This window comes from Kogia breviceps, chromosome 10 (genome assembly GCF_026419965.1).
Source record: "Kogia breviceps isolate mKogBre1 chromosome 10, mKogBre1 haplotype 1, whole genome shotgun sequence".
In the NCBI taxonomy this organism is placed as follows: domain Eukaryota; kingdom Metazoa; phylum Chordata; class Mammalia; order Artiodactyla; family Physeteridae; genus Kogia; species Kogia breviceps.
This window is the reverse complement of record NC_081319.1, coordinates 45,953,467-45,971,676: the sequence shown is the minus strand read 5'-3', so window position 1 is coordinate 45,971,676 and position 18,210 is coordinate 45,953,467. Positions and strand designations below refer to the sequence as shown.

The following is an 18,210-nucleotide window of genomic DNA, read 5'->3' as shown; positions in this document are numbered from 1 at the left end:
GAACAAGCCCCTTAGGTCAGCGGTCCCCAACCTTTTTGGCACTAGGTACCGGTTTCCTGGAAGACAATTTTTCCACAGACGCGGGTAGGGGTGGGCGGATGTTTCAAGCGGTAATGCGAGTGATGGTTCAGGCGGTAATGCCAGCGATGGGGAGCGATGGGGAAGCTTCACCAGCTCGCCAGCCACCCGCCACTCACCTCCTGCTCTGCGGCGGGTCCCTAACAGGCCGCGGACGTTTAGCGGTCCGCAGCCCGGGGGTTGGGGGCCCCTGCCTTAGGTGATTAGGCTCTATAACAACTTTTGTTTTCTCAGACACGTCTTGGCCACGGTCACAGATCACACGAGTTTCCCCAACTGAACTACACAGCAGCCTCGTGGGAAAACCACTGGAAAACATCTGATCTGCAGCTCTGTTTCAAAAATGTTGCCTTTAGATTGCAGAAATGCAGCAGCTTCTAGAGTTTAGAAAGGCGGACGGCAACCAGAGGCGGCTCCCCGCCCCCCGCCGGCTCCCCACCCACCTCGACCCCTATAGTCCCACCGTCCCGGGAGCTGAGTACAGATTCCCACTTTGAAAGAATCACTTCCAAATCTTTCTCCGGGAGGGAGAAAAGGAGGAGGAGTGGAGGACCCCGGGAGGGGACGAGGGAACGGGTGGCGAACCCCAAGTCCCAGGCTGGAAGGCCTCGGTGCGCTGAGGCTCCAGGGGTCTGTGGAGGAGCCTCGGCCAGGCGCTGCGCCTGTTTGCGCCTAGGTTGCCCACGGTGAAATGGGGTTGTCAGTGACTTTTTCAGGACGCGGCGAACTGCATGGAGCACCAGCTAGCGGACTCTAACCCAAACGGCTTCAAGGCGGCGCTGGATGTAGACCCCTAGGCGCACTAGCCGGGGGTCGCCTAGCTACGGAGCCAGGGACGCGACCGCGCAGGGAAGGGCGCACAGCGGCCGCGGCGCCACCCGTGTCCCTCCCAGGCGGTTGAGGGACGAGGGGCGAGGTCCTAATTTCAAAGCCGACGGGGACCAGGCCAGGTGTGAGAGCTCGGGTACTCAGGGAAGGTGGGAGTGGCGGATGCCGATGCCAGAGGGGAATGGGGACTGGGAGGATTTGGGGGACACTCGCTGGCGCCACTTGGCCACAAGGAGCCGCGGCCAACGCGGGCAGGAGGTAGCTCCGCTCGGAAGAAAACACAGCCCTTTCCCAAACTCCGGGCAAAGCCCAATGGTGTCATCCTCATTTTACAGCTATGTGAATCGGGGCCCAGGACGCCAACAGCCAGCCGTAGCCGAGCCCTTTCGCTCACCCGGGAACCCTTGCCCTCGGAATCCTGGAGAACTTCGAGGGCTTTTCATGCGGCTGAGAACAAAGTGAAGACCCCTCTTCCCTCCCCCCGGAGGAAGCGCACTCTCGGGTCAAAAGACCAGAGTTGCTTGGGATACGTTCCAAGAGGGGCCGACACTTCCTCCATCTCAGAATTACACTTTGCTGACACCCAGCCTGGTCTAGCGTCCCCTCCACCCCACCCCCAGTTTCCCTTCTGGCCCCTCTGGTCCCCCGAGCGGACTATAGGCGCGCGGGCAGTTTCTCCATCCCGGAGGAGGGTCCCCATTCCTAGGTCTCCCGCCCTGAGAGGGGGAGCTTCGAGCTGGAATGGGCAAGGGAGAGGGGGTGGGCCCGGCTTGGGGAGGAAGCTCTCCCGACAGAGACGGGGCTGACGCCGGACACCCCGCCTGGGACAGGTTCACCCGGCTCCGCTGGGCCATTGCCCCCTCTCTCCCGGCAGCCACCTCAATCTTTTGTCGCCCCGGTTGCCGCCCTCTGAGCACGTGTCGCTACCCGGCTGCGTCAGCGCTGGGTAAATAGATGACTGGACAAGGGCTCAGGAGGGGCTATTTAAGAGGCAGCTTCCGGCCCGCTTACCGTGAACTTGGCTCGGCTCCCCCGCTGCTCTGGCAGGAACGCGAAGCCGGTCGCGTCCTATTCCGAAGGTAGGTTCCCCGCTTTGGGGGATCCAGGTGCCAAGTGTCCTTCACCCAAGTGAAGAAGGGTGTCTTCACCTTTGTGCCCCTTCCATTTCATTTTTCTGTTTTCTGTGTCTTCTTTCCGACAGCTCGAAAGACATTTCTTGAAGTCAGAAAGGACAGTGCGGGTGGGTAGAGCTGCTTTTAGGGACTTCTACTCGCCGGCTTTGTTCTTCTCGCGCGCAGGCAACGCTGGAGTATCTATCTGTTTGCTCGGATTAGCATGCAAATTGCGATTTGCTGGATGTTACACATCCGGGCAGTCTACTTTGCAATCTTTTCAAATAAACTACCGAGAGCTTTTAAGATTTAAATTCATTTTCTGAATAGTGCAGGAAAATTCAAGTCTTTGGGGGATAGAAACGTGCGTGTTTTATCTGCCGGCGGATCTAAAATGCAGCGGTGCTTGGCTGAAGCCCGATGACTGAGCGCAGATTTCTGATTTTCTTAAAAAAAAAAAAAAAAAAAAACTGCCTGTGCTTTGCGTAGTGGTTTATTGCCAATTCACATGTGCACCTTGAAGAAACGTGAAAGATATGGCTTTTATTTATTGCTCCCACATTGTAAACCGTGCTTCTTGGTTTTTCACCATTTATTTCCCTATTGGAAGCTTCTTAGCTCTCTGGAAAGGTGCTACTATTCCTCAAGGGTCTCATTTCTCCCACGGAGTCTTCTCTTTAGGATAATTTTCACCTATCTTTAATCTCTTGCTTTCCCAGTTAGAAGAGAGACGACACTCTGTAACAGAAAAACAGAAGACATTCCTTCTGCTAAACAGGGCAGAGGACAGGGTCTCTATCCGTCCCCCGCACCACTGCCCGGCCCCGGCTGTGGTTCCCCCAAAAGACGAGCGCGGTGAGCCCAGCTGCGCGCGCTGGGGTCACGGCTCCCTCGTGCTTGCACCTGCCTGGCGGGTCCCGAGCCCCGCGCGTTGGGACTGAGCCCCCTTCTCCGTACCTCGGGGACGCGACCCTCCGCGAGAGCCCGCGGAGGCCCCGCCTTTTCGTTCACGTCCCCTTCCCTCCTCTCCCCGCAGCCATGAACGGTGGCTTGTGCCTGTGCGTGCTGATGGCTGTCCTGGCGGAGGGCGCCCTGGTGCAGCCCGTGCCTCCCGCGGACCCCGCGGGCCCCTGGGCGCAGCAGGAGATCAAGGCCCCGCGGAGGCAGCTGAGGGCCGTGCGGAGAGTGGACGACGAGCCCCGAGCGCAACTGGGCGCGCTGCTGGCGAGGTACATCCAGCAGTCTCGGAAAGGTACGCAGGCTGCCTCCCTGTCTCTCCCTTCTGCCTCCGGTCCTGACCCTCTTCCCTACCGTGGGGCTGGTGGAGGAGGGTAACTCCCCGGCGGGAAACATGGGCAACACGTTAAGATGAAAGGTTTTTTCACTTTCTTTTCCCGATTTGTGCTGCACTGGACAGTGCAGTTTTCTGGACGTCCTCTGGAGCAAACTGAGAGCGAGTGTGGAGAACTTAGTTTATTCAGGGAAACCTTTTGAAAAAGCTTTCTTTAAACTAATGTTTGGCACGGGTGTCGCTGTTTAAGTTCAACACCATATGAAGACATTAAAAGATAATTACTGAGCAAATTACAGGCTCAGAAAGGGTTTGCAGATGCACTAAACGCTCTCTACTGTAAATATGAAGGACCCAGGAGCCACCCAGATACTGCACTTGGAAACCCCCGAGCAGGCAGTAATCAATGCTGAGAACGCTTGGTATCTGACAGCAACAGTTTAAAAAGTGACAATGTGTCGATATTCACCTAAGTATGTAACAGGAGGAAAGAATCAGGAGCAGGTTTGAGTTCTCCCCGGCAGTCATTTAAGATGATTACCCAGCAAGAGACACGTTTGGTTTTATTTTGCTGTTGGAGAGATGGACCCATCTGCAGCAGGAGCTAAACAAGCCACACTTTTCTCAGCCTCAAAGTCTTTCTCCAGGAATAAGGTGATTCAGCAGCTCAGTAGCTGAGTGGCATATGAACAGCCCTGTCCCTTTCCTGGGCCTGGCTACCTCATCTAGAAAGAGGGCATGAGGGTGGGGTTCCCCTCGGCCCCTTCCGGGTCTTTTTGAGATTCAGAGGGAGGCTCATTCATCTCTAGAATTCCTGGAAATCATGATTTGGACTGGGGCAGATTTTTTCCTACCAACTTTATCCACAGTGATACTGATGGTGAACACACTGACTGGGGAGCGGTATTTTAAACTGGACCAACACAGCTGGACGATAAACCACAGCTGCTGGGAGGGGGAGAGGGTGGGCTCCATTCCCATGATGCTCTCTTAACCTGCTGGCGTGCCACGGCCTGGATTTGAAATTTAACTCATGGCTTGACGAGATGGAGAGAAAATAAAGGGCTTGGCTCTCCAGAATCTCCTATAATTCCATATGAAGGTGAGAAGGGACCTTTTTACCAGGGGATTTCAGAAGGAAAGAATAGAAGATGATTTGTTATACTTCATCCTCTCATTGGGAAACTGTCCCAGCTACCATCTTCTATTTTGCTTTCCTGCTAATTAAACTGAAAGATGTGGAAAGACTAGTCAGATGACAGAGAACATCTGAAAATTGGAGGGGGGGGGGGGGGGTCCTGCTGATGGTCTGCCTGAAAGTCGTTTAATATCTGTCCTTGGATATGGGTTGAATTTCAGCCAGATCAGTGTGAAATATCCTAGGCTTTTCATTGACCATAATCTGGAAGCCCCTTCATACCTTCAAGAAAGATCCACCAGAAACAGCTGTGGGTAAAAAAGCCAATTACCAGATGATTTCCCTAGAACTGACACTCGACAGTGGCTTTAAACCACAAATCTTAGCTGGAAGGTCCTTCCTGGTGCCTCTACCCAGCCCTTTGCTTTCAGCCTGCCGTGACAAACAAACTCACATGGGAATACCTGTCACTTGGAACTTGAGCTGCCAACACCCAGGATCAGCACTAACTAGAAAATAATCATGCTCTTCTATTTGACAAATACGAACTAGAAATAAGTATCTACGTCTATAGAGTTTCTCTGACTGTTTTACACATTTGGAGATCACAGTGAATATTTACTCAACTATAGTATATATTATGCTTAATGATTCCAAACAAGATAATGCACCTTTTGGGGAGTGCTCAAGAGTTTATCATGAGAAACTGTCTGTAGAGCTTTCAATGATCTGAGGAGAAGCAATTCTGTTAGCGTACACCTGCCCCAAGTCCAGCAAAGCCCAGTGCTACATCTGTATTGTCTCTCTTCGTCCTCACAACGGCCCTGCGCAGTAAGGTCTATTATCCTCATTGTGTCAGTGTGGAAGCTGGGATTCTGGAAGGCTGAGTGACCTACCTGAGGTAGCACATCTAGGCAGCATCAGGGCTGAGAGTCTATTCGAGTCCTGCCCTCCCTGGAAGGTCTGGAAGCCATTCAGCTTCCCAGCTGTACTGCCCATTACGAGTTTTAAAATTTCAAGGAGCCCGGCCCTTCAATAGTGTAAGTCAAGTGTAAGTGCCTACTCTGTCCACTAAGTGAGTGAGGACTCTGGTAAATGCACAGAACCACAGGCAGGAGGATGGGGCATATTGCCGTGTGACTGTGCACAGATAACTGGGTCTGAGAGTTTTGCTGAATGCAAGGACTAATATTTCACCTGAAAGGTGTTGAACAATTAAACAGCAGGGGCTGTTTTTCCTCTGCATAGACCGGGGATACCTGCAAAGGGGCTGGAATGTGCTGGGGTGACGCTTAGTTTCAAAGCTGGGAATTAATGTTGGGGGGGAAGAGAGAGGGGAGAGGAAGAAAGGGTGTGGATGTAACCTGCTCTGTAGGGTTGTTTCTGGTTTTTAATTTAGCTAGCTAGCTTTATTTGATTATCCAACAAGACAGAATACCTGCTTCTGCATTGTCATCAATGAATAAGCCGTGGTCTGACTCGATGCAGCCTGTGGGCAGGAGTTGGCAAGGGCAGCCTGGTACAGAAGAGCTCAATGCCAGCTGTGGGACCACGGTGGCTCCCAATACAATAGGAACCATCGAGTGATCCTCCACCTCTCTGCCCTTGAAGCCACCTGGGCTTTGCCTGTCGAGATCCCTGAGGGATCTTTCTTGGCACTTAGGTTGTATAAGAGAAGGTATGATACTGATTTTCTACCCAGGAGGCCACTCTGTGTGATCTGTAGGCCAGGACTGTCACATGCCTCATCATGGCCCTAACCACTCAACGTGAATCATTCCTGGACTCATCCTGTTCCTAAGGACTTAACTCCCATCCCTAAGCGCCCATTTCAGGTTCAGTTATTGCGTTTTGGTCAAAATGGCTGAATTAAATTACCTCTTTGTTCTGCCCACGCTTCTCTGAGTGTTACTGAGGTGCTGAGATTTTAATCTGATGGTGTGCCTTTTTCTCAATACCATTTTTTAAAAAGAGAAGGTAGCTTTCAAATTAATAATTTTAAAACAGTATTTATCTAGCAGTGGGACTGGATTCCATTTAAAAAAAAAACATCCTAACATCAAAATGTCGTAATTGTATTACCTTAAAAAGATTCAGGGGCTTCCCTGGTGGCGCAGTGGTTGAGAATCCGCCTGCCGATGCGGGGGATGCGGGTTCGTGCCCCGGTCCGGGAGGATCCCACATGCCTCAGAGCGGCTGGGCCCGTGAGCCATGGCCGCTGAGCCTGCGTGTCAGGAGCCTGCGCGTCCGGAGCCTGCGCGTCCGGAGCCTGTGCTTCGCAATGGGAGGGGCCACAACGGTAGAGGCCCGCGTATCGCAAAAAAAAAAAAAAAAAAAAGAGTCAGGCAGGCTCAGGGATATTAAGGGGTAAACTTTAGAAGTGGGTAGTACTGGGGAATCCTGGGTTAGCACCTGCTGAGAGCCAGCTACATAAGGGAAAACACCCCTAGGAGTAGAAAAACCTAGGCAGGCCCCAGCTGTGAAAGATGAGAGTGAATGAATTCACCTAAATTCATACAGGTGGCAAACCACGCCCACGACTAGAAAAGACTACCCTGTCTCCAATTAAACAGACATGGGTCCTTCTCCTCGCTTAGATTTTGGCCCAGCAATCCCACTATCTTGATACCCTCTTTGATACCTTTAAGAAGGTGCATGTTATGTATTGTCTGGCCTTTTCTGTTGTTCTCCTTTACAGACTGAACCTGTGACGCTCTTAGATATAATGGTCCCGTTTCCTTCCTCTCTGCCCCTTGTAGCTCCTTCTGGCCGAATGTCTGTAATCAAGAACCTGCAGAGCCTGGACCCCAGCCACAGGATAAGTGACCGGGACTACGTTGGCTGGATGGATTTCGGCCGGCGCAGTGCCGAGGAGTATGAATACACCTCCTAGAAGACCCAGCCTTCCTCAGCACAACAGGAAGCAAACTCCTGACACAGAGGAGGCAGAATAAGAAAACAATCACGCTCATAACTCGTTGTCTCTGACGTCTGACATTTAAAGTACCTATTTATTAAGTGTTCAGTGTGAAAAATCTGTCTGTAACCTTGTCCAATGCAACCATGCACCTTAGCAGAAATGTACAAGTGGAAGACAAAATGTTTCCCTCATCTTGTGACCCACACCCCCCGTTCCTAAAGCGTCGCTATGCTATTAAAGTGATTTCATTCTGCCCCTTATTCCCTGTTTCTACCAAGGGCAAAGGGTCCGTTAGTCCTCAGAACATTCAAGGAGGGATTCCTGATGTATGGGGCCCAAGGAGGGACCCCTGTGGTAGATGGTCCCAGAAAGGGCTTGAGAAATGAGGGTCAGGCATAGAGCTGGCTTCTCTACTTCAGGCCAGGTAGCCAGTGAAAAGGCCTTCTGTGTCAGCTCCACAGCCCAGCCCTGGCCGCCCTGGGCCCTGGGCCCCAGTGGGGCACAATTGCAAAAAAAAACCTGCCCAGCTTATACTGCTACTCGTTTGTCTGGGTGAATCCTAGAGAGGCGGCTGGAGATAGAGGTTTCCATCAGCCTATCCCCACGGGGTGTTCTCATCTGCCAGCTCCATCCCACACCAGGGTTTCTCTGGGGGTGTTCTTGGCCTTTAAACAAATAATGGGGCCGCACTGGTCAGAACTTTTATATGTCTTGGACCTCTCCATGGCCCTGTGGCACAGAGGTTATTGTCCTTTTACAAATGAGGAAACAGACTCTGAGAGATGAAAGTGACTAGCCCGTGGTTCCCCAGCTAAAGAAATTCACAGACTTGCAGGCATATGGCTCCTAGGTTAGCGTGACCTCCATTGCTCTAGCACTTCTCAGACTCTGGAGTGAGTATGAATCACCTGGAAATCTTGATGAACTGCACATTCTGACTAAGCAGTTCTGGGCTGTGGTCTAAGCAAGCCCCCAGGTAATATCTGGTCCTGGACCACACTTGGAGTCACGACAGTATAGAAAAGAGTCTGTGATTACAGCCCCTTGGGTCTCACCGTATTCCAGAGATGTATTGCCGGGCGCGTTCTGGGGGATCTGGTAGTTACCCAGAGCAGAAGCTGTCTCTTCGTGGGCCACTCCCTCTATTGGGTCTCTGCCGGGATCAGCAGAGAGAACTAGTCCAAAGGGATGTCCAGGGATCATCTAACACCAGCCATCACACAGCAGCCTTTCTGTACCTCCTGGCTGAGGTCCCCAGGAACCCAGGGTTTTATCCAGCAAAGGCCACAGGTGGCCCAATGCAACAGGACATGCAGCCCCAAAAGGGACAGACATTGGAAAGAATGGTGGTCAGTTCAGTTTTCAAGGAAGGCATACTGCTGTTTGGTTTCATATCAGTTGGGCACCACCCAGTGACCAGTCTGAGAAGTAGATGGTAGTCTCTGTGTTACTTTAGTTCTCAAAGTCTTTGATATGCTAATTAGGACCAGATTCAAGCATGCATGGCCTGGGGTGAGCCCTGGAGTTCATGAAGGACTATATGGGGTTGCTTTCCTGAGCTACTCCCTTTCTACGATCTCCCCAGTACTTTCCAGTTCCCTGGGGCTCCCCTTTTTGGTCCTCCACCCAAAAACTTGGGGCTCTGGTTACCCTATTCTGCCACACACTGCCACGTTTGGGCCCATGTTCAGGTCCAAGTAACAGAAGAAAAGAGAGAGAAAAAAAGCAATGAGGATTGACTCCACCCTCTTGGGATCACAGCTCCTCTGATCCAAGAGCAAGTTTCCCCTTCCTTAGAGTTTTGGCCCTGGCCAGGCTCATGACTGACTGCTACCACAGCTGCTGTGTGTTTGCCTGGGGGCTGTGGCCTGAAAGAAAGAGAAGAAAAAAACAGGGAATGTTCATGCTCTCTGGCCATTAGGAATTCCCTTTTTCACTCCTTGAGCCAGAACTAAGGGGCATCTCCTGGAGGTGTCTGTGGCCCAGACCCCACTTCTGGTCCTCAGCTGTGTTAGGCTCAAGAAAGCCTCCACCTATAGCCTTCGGGGACTGTCCCTGCCTCCTCTCTGCCCACCAGGGCCTGGTAGTTTCTGCTGAAACTCTAGGATCTTGACGAAATATTATCTCAAGATGTGCTGAAATTTAAAAACCCAGTCATTCACAGCATCAAGTTATTCTCTAAGATTGGGTGGCTTATTTTATTATCTTAATTTTGAATCTTTTACTATGACTCCCAAGAGGCTTCTGGTTTGGAAAATCTCAAGACAGCACAAGTGGGATTAGTGACAAGTGGGATGTTACATCTAATCAAGCTCCAAGACTAACAACTTTTCTACCTTTCCTTTCCATGGCTCACATGCTGGTCTGGGCACATGAAAGCAGGCAGAATTGGCAAGAGTTCAAGCCTTACCTGCCCTAGCGCCTCTGGACTGCAGCCAGAGTGACTCAAAGTGTTTGATCCCGAGTTCCATCCTGGAAAGGATTCAACTGCTCTCTGGTATCACCTCGTGTGGACTGTTACAAGCTCTTCATTAGCCCGACAACACGCATGGAAGCACACCTGTGTGTCAGACACTAAGCTGATGTGGCAGGTATAGCAACCAAGAACTCCAGTGGGAGATTCACAAAAGCACAGTATAATGTTCCAAGAGTGATGGCAGGTAATATTCAGAGGCTGGGAGAGAGCAACAGATCTGGCTGAATTAAGGGGCAAGACAGCTGGGCAGCTGCCCCAGGAGCCAGTCTCAAAGGGACATCTAATCATCACTGCAGCATTGGAATCTGGGTATCAGTGAAATCCTTCATACTTAGTAACTTAGCTAACTGAAGAAATGGGCATCGATTCCTCCTCTACAGAAGATGACAATGCCCTCAAGTGGACAGTTTTTTTAAAAACCACTCCTGTGGGTGCCAGCTTCTCTCCGCAGAGAAACACTTTGAAATCTGCAGGATTCAGGCCTGGCTTCTCTTTGCCAAGCTGCTGGTTAACCCACCTAGTCAGCTGAAAATTTAAAACCAGATAATTCAGGCCCTCAGACTGTTTATTCTAAGAATGGGTGATTTATTCTGTCTTAATGTTGGAACATGACTATGACTGCCAAAAGGCTCCAGGGCTTGGAAAATCACTCAATGAAACTGAAAAGAGAACAAGAACCACCGACGACAAATGAAATGCTTTTCGTAGAATTAAAGCCAAGGGGAAAAAAAGGAACTCTTAGATGTATTTTGAAGATAACTTGGTAACTATGGTTACCTCTAATTAGTGAGCGCCTCATGCTTTCCAGATTTGAGTGGAGGAAGACTGAAGTGAAAAACAATTCCAAATTATTAAAAATGTTAAGTTCCATTGAGTGCATGTAATGTACTTTTGAAACGTAATTTAATGTCTGTTGAATCCAGTAATTAAAAAGTTGGTCTTGCATTTTGGATTTTTTAATTTTATTTTTTTCTGTAACTTATCATTATTACATGTTACAAAAAATATTGGCCCCTGATAGATCAACTTAAAAAACAAATCCAGGGGGGGACCTTCAAGATAGCAGAGGAGTAAGACGTGGAGATCACCTTCCTCCTCAAAAATACATCAAAAATACATCTACATGTGGAACAACACCTACTGAACACTGGCTGAAGACCTCAGACTTCCCAAAAGGTGAGGAAATACACACGTACCTGGGTAGGGCAAAAGAAAAAAGAATAAACAGAGACAAAAGAATAGGGACGGGACCTGCACCTCTGGGAGGGAGCTGTGAAGGAGGAAAGGTTTCCACATACTAGAAGCCCCTTCACTGGCAGAGACGGGGGTGCAGGTGGGGTGCCAGGGGGAAGCTTTGGAGGTGCCGTGGAGGAGAGCACAGCAGCAGGGGTGCAGAGGGCAAAGCAAAGAGATTTACGCACCGAGGATCGGTGCCCACCAGCACTCACCAGCACGAGAGGCCTGTCTGCTCACCCACCAGGGCGGGTGGGGCTGGGAGCTGAGGCTCCAGCTTCGGAGGTCAGATCCCAGGGAGAGGACTGGGGTTGGCGGCGTGAACACAGCCTGAAGGGGGCTAGTGCTCCACAGCTAGCCGAGAGGGAGTCCGGGAAAAAGTCTGGAGGTGCCTAAGAGGCAAGAGACCATTGTTTCAGGGTGCGCGAGGAGAGGGGATTCCTTCCCTGTCTGCCCACAGAAGGCAGAGCACTGCCTAAACGAGCTCCAGAGATGGGCACGAGCCGCAGCTATCAGCTCGGACACCAGAGACGGGCATGAAACGCTAAGGAGCATTTCACCTCCTGCAGCCACCAAGAAGCCTGTGTGCAAGCACAGGTCACTACCCACACACCCCCGGGAGCCTGTGCAGCCCGCCACTGCCAGGGTCCTGTGATCCAGGGACAAGTTCCCTGGGAGAATGCATGGTGCACCTCAGGCTGTTGCAATGTCATGCTGGCCTCTGCTGCCGCAGGCTCGCTCCGCATTCCAATTACAACTACTGTACCCCACACCTCCCAGCATGAGTGAGCAAGAGAGCCCTAATCAGCTGCTGCTTTAACCCCGTTCTCTCTTGGAATAGACCTTGGGGCCAAAACCAAAGCTGAACCCCAGGAGCTGTGCGAACAAAAAAGAGAAAGGGTAATTTCTCTGTGCAGCCTCAGGAGCAGCAGATTAAATTCCCACAATCAACTTGATGTACCCTGCATCTGTGGAATAGACAAATAATCATCCCCAAATTCAGGCGGCAGACTTTGGGAGCAACTGTAGGCTTGGGGTCTGCTGTCCATCACAGATTTGTTTCTCATTTTTATGTTTATCTTAGTATAATTTTTAGCACTTGTTATCATTGGTGGATTTGTCTATTGGTTTGGTTGCTCTCTTCTTTTTTAAAAAAATATTATTATTTTTATTTTAATAATTATTTTTCTTTCTTTTTTTCTCCCTTTCCTTCTGAGCCATGTGGCTGACAGGGTCTTGGTGCTCTGGCCTGACATCAGGCTGGAGCCTCTGTGATAGGAGAGCCGAGTTCAGGACATTGGTCCACCAGAGACCCCCTGGCCCCACGTAACATCAATCGGCGAGAGCTCTCCCAGAGACTCCATCTCAACACTAAGACCCAGCTCCACCCAATGGCCAGCAGGCTCCAGTGCTGGATGCCCCATGCTAATCAACTAGCAAGACAGGAACACAAACCCACCCATTAGCACAGAGGCTGCCTATAATCATACTAAGTTCACAGACACCCCAAAACACATCACCAGACATGGCCCTGCCCACCAGAAAGACAAGATCTAGCCCCACCTACCCAAACACAGGCACCAGTCCTCTCCACCAGGAAGCCTACACAAGCCACTGAACCAACCTCACCCACTAGGGGCAGACACCAAAAACAACAGGAACTACGAACCTGCAGCCTGCGAAAAGGAGACCCCAAACACGGTAAGTTAAACAAAATGAGAAGACAGAGAAATATGCAGCAGTTGAAGGAGCAAGGTAAAAACCCACCAGACCAAACAAATGAAGAGGAAGTATGCAGCCTACCTGAAAAAGAATTCTGACTAATGATAGCAAAGATGATCCAAAATCTTGGAAAAGGAATGGAGAAAATAAAAGAAATGTTTAACAAGGACCTAGAAGAACTAAAGAGCAAACAAACAATAAAAAACAACACAATAAATGAAATTAAAACTTCTCTAAAGGAATCAATAGTAGAATAACTGAGGCAGAAGAATGGATAAGTGATCTGGAAGATAAAACAGTGGAAAAAACTACAACAGAGCAGAATAAAGAAAAAAGAATGAAAAGAATTGAGGACAGTCTCAGAAACCTCTGGGACAACATTAAACACACCAGCATTCGAATTATAGGGGTCCCAGAAGAAGAAGAAAAAAAGAAAGGATCTGAGAAAATATTTGAAGAGATTATATTTGAAAACTTCCCTAACAAGGGAAAGGAAATAGTTAATCAAGTCCAGGAAGCACAGAGAGTCCCATACAGGATAAATCCAAGAATAAACATGCCAAGACACATATTAATCAAAGTATCAAAAATTAAATTCAGAGGCTTCCCTGGTGGCTGAGTGGTCAAGAATCTGCTGGCCAATGCAAAGGACACAGGTTCGAGCCCTGTGTCTATTTATAGGATATTCCATCCGAAAACCACAGAATACACTTTCTTCTCAAGTGCTCATGGAACATTTTCCAGGATAGATCATATCTCGGGTCACAAATCAAGCCTTGGTAAATTTAAGAAAACTGAAATCATATCAAGTATCTTTTCCGACCACAACACTATGAGACTAGATATCAGTTACAGGAAAAAAAAACTGTAAAAAATACGAACACATGGAGGCTGAACAATACACTACTAAATAACCAAGACATCACTGAAGAAATCAAAGAGGAAATCAAAAAAATACCTAGAAACAAATGACAATGAAAACACGACAACCCAAATCCTATGTGATGCAGCAAAAGCAGTTCTAAAAGGGAACTTTATAGCAATACAATCCTACCTCAAGAAACAAGAAAAATCTGAAATAAACAACCTAATCTTACACCTAAAGCAATTAGAGAAAGAATTTTTAAAAACCCAAAGTTAGCAAAAGGAAAGATATCATAAAGATCAGATCAGAAAGAAATGAAAAAGAAATGAAGGAAACAATAGCAAAGACCCATGAAACCAAAAGCTGGTTCTTTGAGAAGATAAACAAAATTGATAAACCATTAGCCAGACTCATCAAGAAAAAAGGTAGAAGTCTCAAATCAACAGAATTAGAAGTGAAAAAGGAGACGTAACAACTGACACTGTTGAAATATAAAGGGTCATGAGAAATCACTACAAACAACAATATGCCAATAAAATGGACAAATTCTTAGAAAAGCACAACCTTCTGAGCCTGGACCAGGAAGAAATAGAAAATACAAACAGACATATCACAGGCACTGAAATTGAAACTGTGATTAAAAATTTTACAACAAACAAAAGCCCAGGACCAGATGCTTCACAGGTGAATTCTATCAAACATTTAGAAAAGAGCTAACACTTATCCTTCTCAAACTCTTCCAAAAGATAGCAGAGGGAGGAACACTCCCAAACTCATTCTACGAGGCCACCATCACCCTGAACCAAAACCAGACAAAGATATCACAAAAAAAGAAAACTACAGGCCAATATTACTGATGAACATAGATGCAAAAATCCTCAGCAAAATACTAGCAAACAGAATCCAACAGCACATGAAAAGGATCATACACCATGATCAAGTGGGGTTTAATCCAGGAATGCAAGGATTCTTCAATACACACAAATCAATGTGATACACCATATTAACAAATTGAAGGAGAAAAACCATATGATCATCTTCATAGATGCAGAGAAAGCTTTTGACAAAATTCCACACCCATTTATGATAAAAACCCTGCAGAAAGTAGGCATAGAGGGAACTTTCCTCAACATAATAAAGGCCATATATGACAAACCCACAGCCAGCATCGTTCTCAATGGTGAAAAACTGAAACCATTTCCTCTAACATCAGGAACAAGACAAGGTTGCTCACTCTCACCACTATTATTCAACATAGTTTTGGAAGTTTTAGCCACAGCAATCAGAGAAGAAAAAGAAATAAAAGGAATCCAAATCAGAAAAGAAGGAGTAAAACTGTCACTGTTTGCAGATGACATGATACTATACATAAAGAATCCTAAAGATGCTACTAGAACACTACTAGAGCTAACCAATGAATTTGGTAAAGTAGCAGGATACAAAATTAATGCACAGAAATCTCTTGCATTCCTATACACTAATGATGAAAAATCTGAAAGAGAAATTAAGGAAACACTCCCATTTACCATTGCAACAAAAAGAATAAAAGACGTAGGAATAAGTCTACCTAAGGAGACAAAAGACCTGTATGCAGAAAACTATAAGATGCTGATGATAGAAATTAAAGATGATACAAACATATGGAGAAATATACCAAGTTCTTGGATTGGAAGAATCAACACTGTGAAAATGACTATACCTCCCAAAGCAATCTACAGATTCAATGCAATCCCTATCAAATTACCAGTGACATTTTTTACAGAACTAGAACAAAAAATTTCACAATTTGTATGGAAACACAAAAGACCCTGAATAGCCAAATCAATCTTGAGAACGAAAAACTGAGCTGAAGGAATCAGGCTCCCACACTTCAGACTGTACTACAAAGCTACAGTAATCTAGACAGTATGGTACTGGCACAAAAATAGAAATATAGATCAAGGGAACAGTATAGAAAGCCCAGAGGTAAATCCATGCACATATGGTCACCTTATCTTTGATAAAAGAGGCAAGAATATACAATGGAGAAAAAACAGCCTCTTCAATAAGTGGTGCTGGGAAAACTGGACAGCTACATGTAAAAGAATGAAATTAGAACACTTCCTAACACCATACACAAAAAATAAACTCAAAATGGATTAAAGACCTAAATGTAAGACCAGACACTGTAAAACTCTTAGAGGAAAACATAGGCAGAACACTCCATGACATAAACCACAGCAACATCCTTTTTGACTCATCTCCTAGAGAAATGGAAATAAAAACAAAAATAAATGGGACTTAATGACACTTAAAAGCTCTTGCACAGCAAAGGAAACCATAAACAACATGAAAAGACAACCATCAGAATGGGAGAAAATACTTGTAAATGCAGCAACTGACAAAGGATTAATCTCCAAAATATACAAGCAGCTCATGCAGCTCAATATCAAAAAAACAAACAACCCAGTCCAAAAATGGGTGGAAGACCTAAAGAGACATTTCTCCAAAGAAGATATACAGTTTGCCAATAAACACATGAAAGATTGCTCAACATCACTAATCATTAGGGAAATGCAAATCAAAACTACAATGAGGTATCACCTCACACTGGTTAGAATGCCCATCATCAAAAAATCTACAAACAACAAATGATGGAGAGGGTGTGGAGAAAGGGAACCCTCTTGCACTGTTAGTGGGAATGTAAATTGATACAGCCACTATGGAGAACAGTATGGCGGTTCCTTAAAAAACTAAAAATAGAACTACCATATGATCCAGCAATCCCACTACTGGGCATGTACCCTGAGAAAACCATAATTCAAAAAGAGTCATGTACCACAATGTTCATTGCAGCTCTATTTACAATAGTCGGGACATGGAAGCAACCTAAGTGTTCGTCGACAGAAAAATGTGCTGGCAGAAGATGTGGCACATATATGCGATGGAATATTACTCAGCCATAAAAAGAAACGAAATTGAACTATTTGTAGTGAGGTGGATGGACCTAGGGTCTGTCATACAGAGTGAAGTTAAGTCAGAAGGAGAAAAACAAATACCATATGCTAACACATATACATGGAATCTAAAAAAAAAAAAAAAAAAGGTTCTAAAGAACCTAGGGGCAGGACAGGAATAAAGATGCAGACGTAGAGATTGGACTTGAGGACACGGGGAGGGGGAAGGGTAAGCTGGAACGACGTGAGAGAGTGGCTAGGACTTATATATACTACCAAACGTAAAATAGATAGCTGGTGGGAAGCAGCCGCATAGCACAGGGAGATCAGCTCGGTGCTTTGTGACCACCTAGAGGGGTGGGATAGGGAGGGTGGGAGGGAGGGAGACACAAGCGGGAGGGGATATGGGGATACATGTATATGTATAGCTGATTCACTTTGTTATACAGCAGAAACTAACACACCATTGTAAATCAATTATACTCCAATAACGATGTTAAAAAAAAAAAAGGTGGTTGGTTACAAGCAACTCAGAAAAACAAAACCAACCAACCAATCCTTCACAACTGAGGGTTGAGAAGTAGCACACTACATGTTCTTAAAGTCCCAGGGCCTTGGCTGTCTGTTGACACCTGGCTAAGGTCCCTGTATTCATCCCTATGTAATCTGCTGGTCAGAACTCTGGCCTTGAGAGGGCAGCCTCAGTGGGGCCCAGAGACTGGATATCAGCTGACGGGAGTGGAGGTACCTTCCTACCCAGTTCCGGAGCCAAGCAACCGTTTCCGTGGTGGGTCAGCCACTCATACAGCCGAGCATGCAATGCAGTTTCTTCTCCAGTCACAGACTAGGGTGATGAAGGCCACTGGTGGCTGGAAGTCAGGTAACCAGGAGAGTCAGGGGTCACATGCTGTCGCTGCTACTCTGGGCCTTAGTGTCACAGGTGACAAATAGAAGCCCCTGGGGGGACCGAAGGTTTATATACTGGGGGGCTTGGGAGAACGACACATCTGTGGCTTTTCTCTTCTGAATAATGTCCGCAAACTTTAGCCTGCAGTTGTAAGTCTCTGCTACCGATGGCCGCCCAGTGCTGCAGCTGCCCGGCCCTAGAAAACCCTGCTGAATTCTGCCCTGCCCTGCTGTCTTCCCTCAGACCGGGGCTCTTCAAGAGCAGACCTGTTGGGCTTCCCTGGTGGCGCAGTGGTTGAGAATCCGCCTGCCGATGCAGGGGACGTGGGTTCGTGCCCCGGTCTGGGAAGATCCCACATGCCGCGGAACGGCTGGGCCCGTGAGCCATGGCCGCTGGGCCTGCGCGTCCGGAGCCTGTGCTCCGCAACGGGAGAGGCCACAACAGCGAGGGGCCCGCGTACCACAAAAAAAAAAAAAAAAAAAAAAAAGAGCAGACCTGTTTTTCTTCATAGTGAGGCACCCTGAGGCGGGGCTGTATCTTCCCTCAGACCGGGGCTTCCTGAGGAAGAGCTGTGTCTCCCCTCAGACTCACGGTTTCTGAAGCAGGGATCTCTCTCTCTCCCTCTTTGAGAGCAGGGCTGTGTTTCCTCAGAGTGGGGCTCCCTGAGGGTAGGGCGGTGTTTCTTTCAGTTTCTGGCTCTCTGA

General features: G+C 47.8%; 1 protein-coding gene across 1 annotated transcript; it reads left to right on the top strand.

Annotated features, from left to right (window-relative positions):
* Positions 1–536: 536 nt before the first annotated feature.
* On the top strand, positions 537–7,620 carry CCK (cholecystokinin). The gene is made up of 4 exons (XM_059075886.2): positions 537–1,028; positions 1,242–1,985; positions 3,055–3,270; positions 7,207–7,620. The coding sequence occupies exons 3-4, from the start codon at positions 3,057–3,059 to the stop codon at positions 7,338–7,340; spliced, it is 348 nt and encodes a 115-aa protein (XP_058931869.1). The 5' UTR covers positions 537–1,028; positions 1,242–1,985; positions 3,055–3,056; the 3' UTR covers positions 7,341–7,620.
* The last annotated feature ends 10,590 nt before the right edge of the window (positions 7,621–18,210 follow it).

Excerpts from the sequence above, each read along its gene's own strand:
- CCK (XM_059075886.2), top strand. The coding sequence starts at position 3,057 with ATGAACGGTGGCTTGTGCCTGTGCGTGCTGATGGCTGTCCTGGCGGAG. Across the intron at positions 3,271-7,206 it reads CATCCAGCAGTCTCGGAAAG|CTCCTTCTGGCCGAATGTCT; the intron begins GTACGCAGGCTG and ends TGCCCCTTGTAG.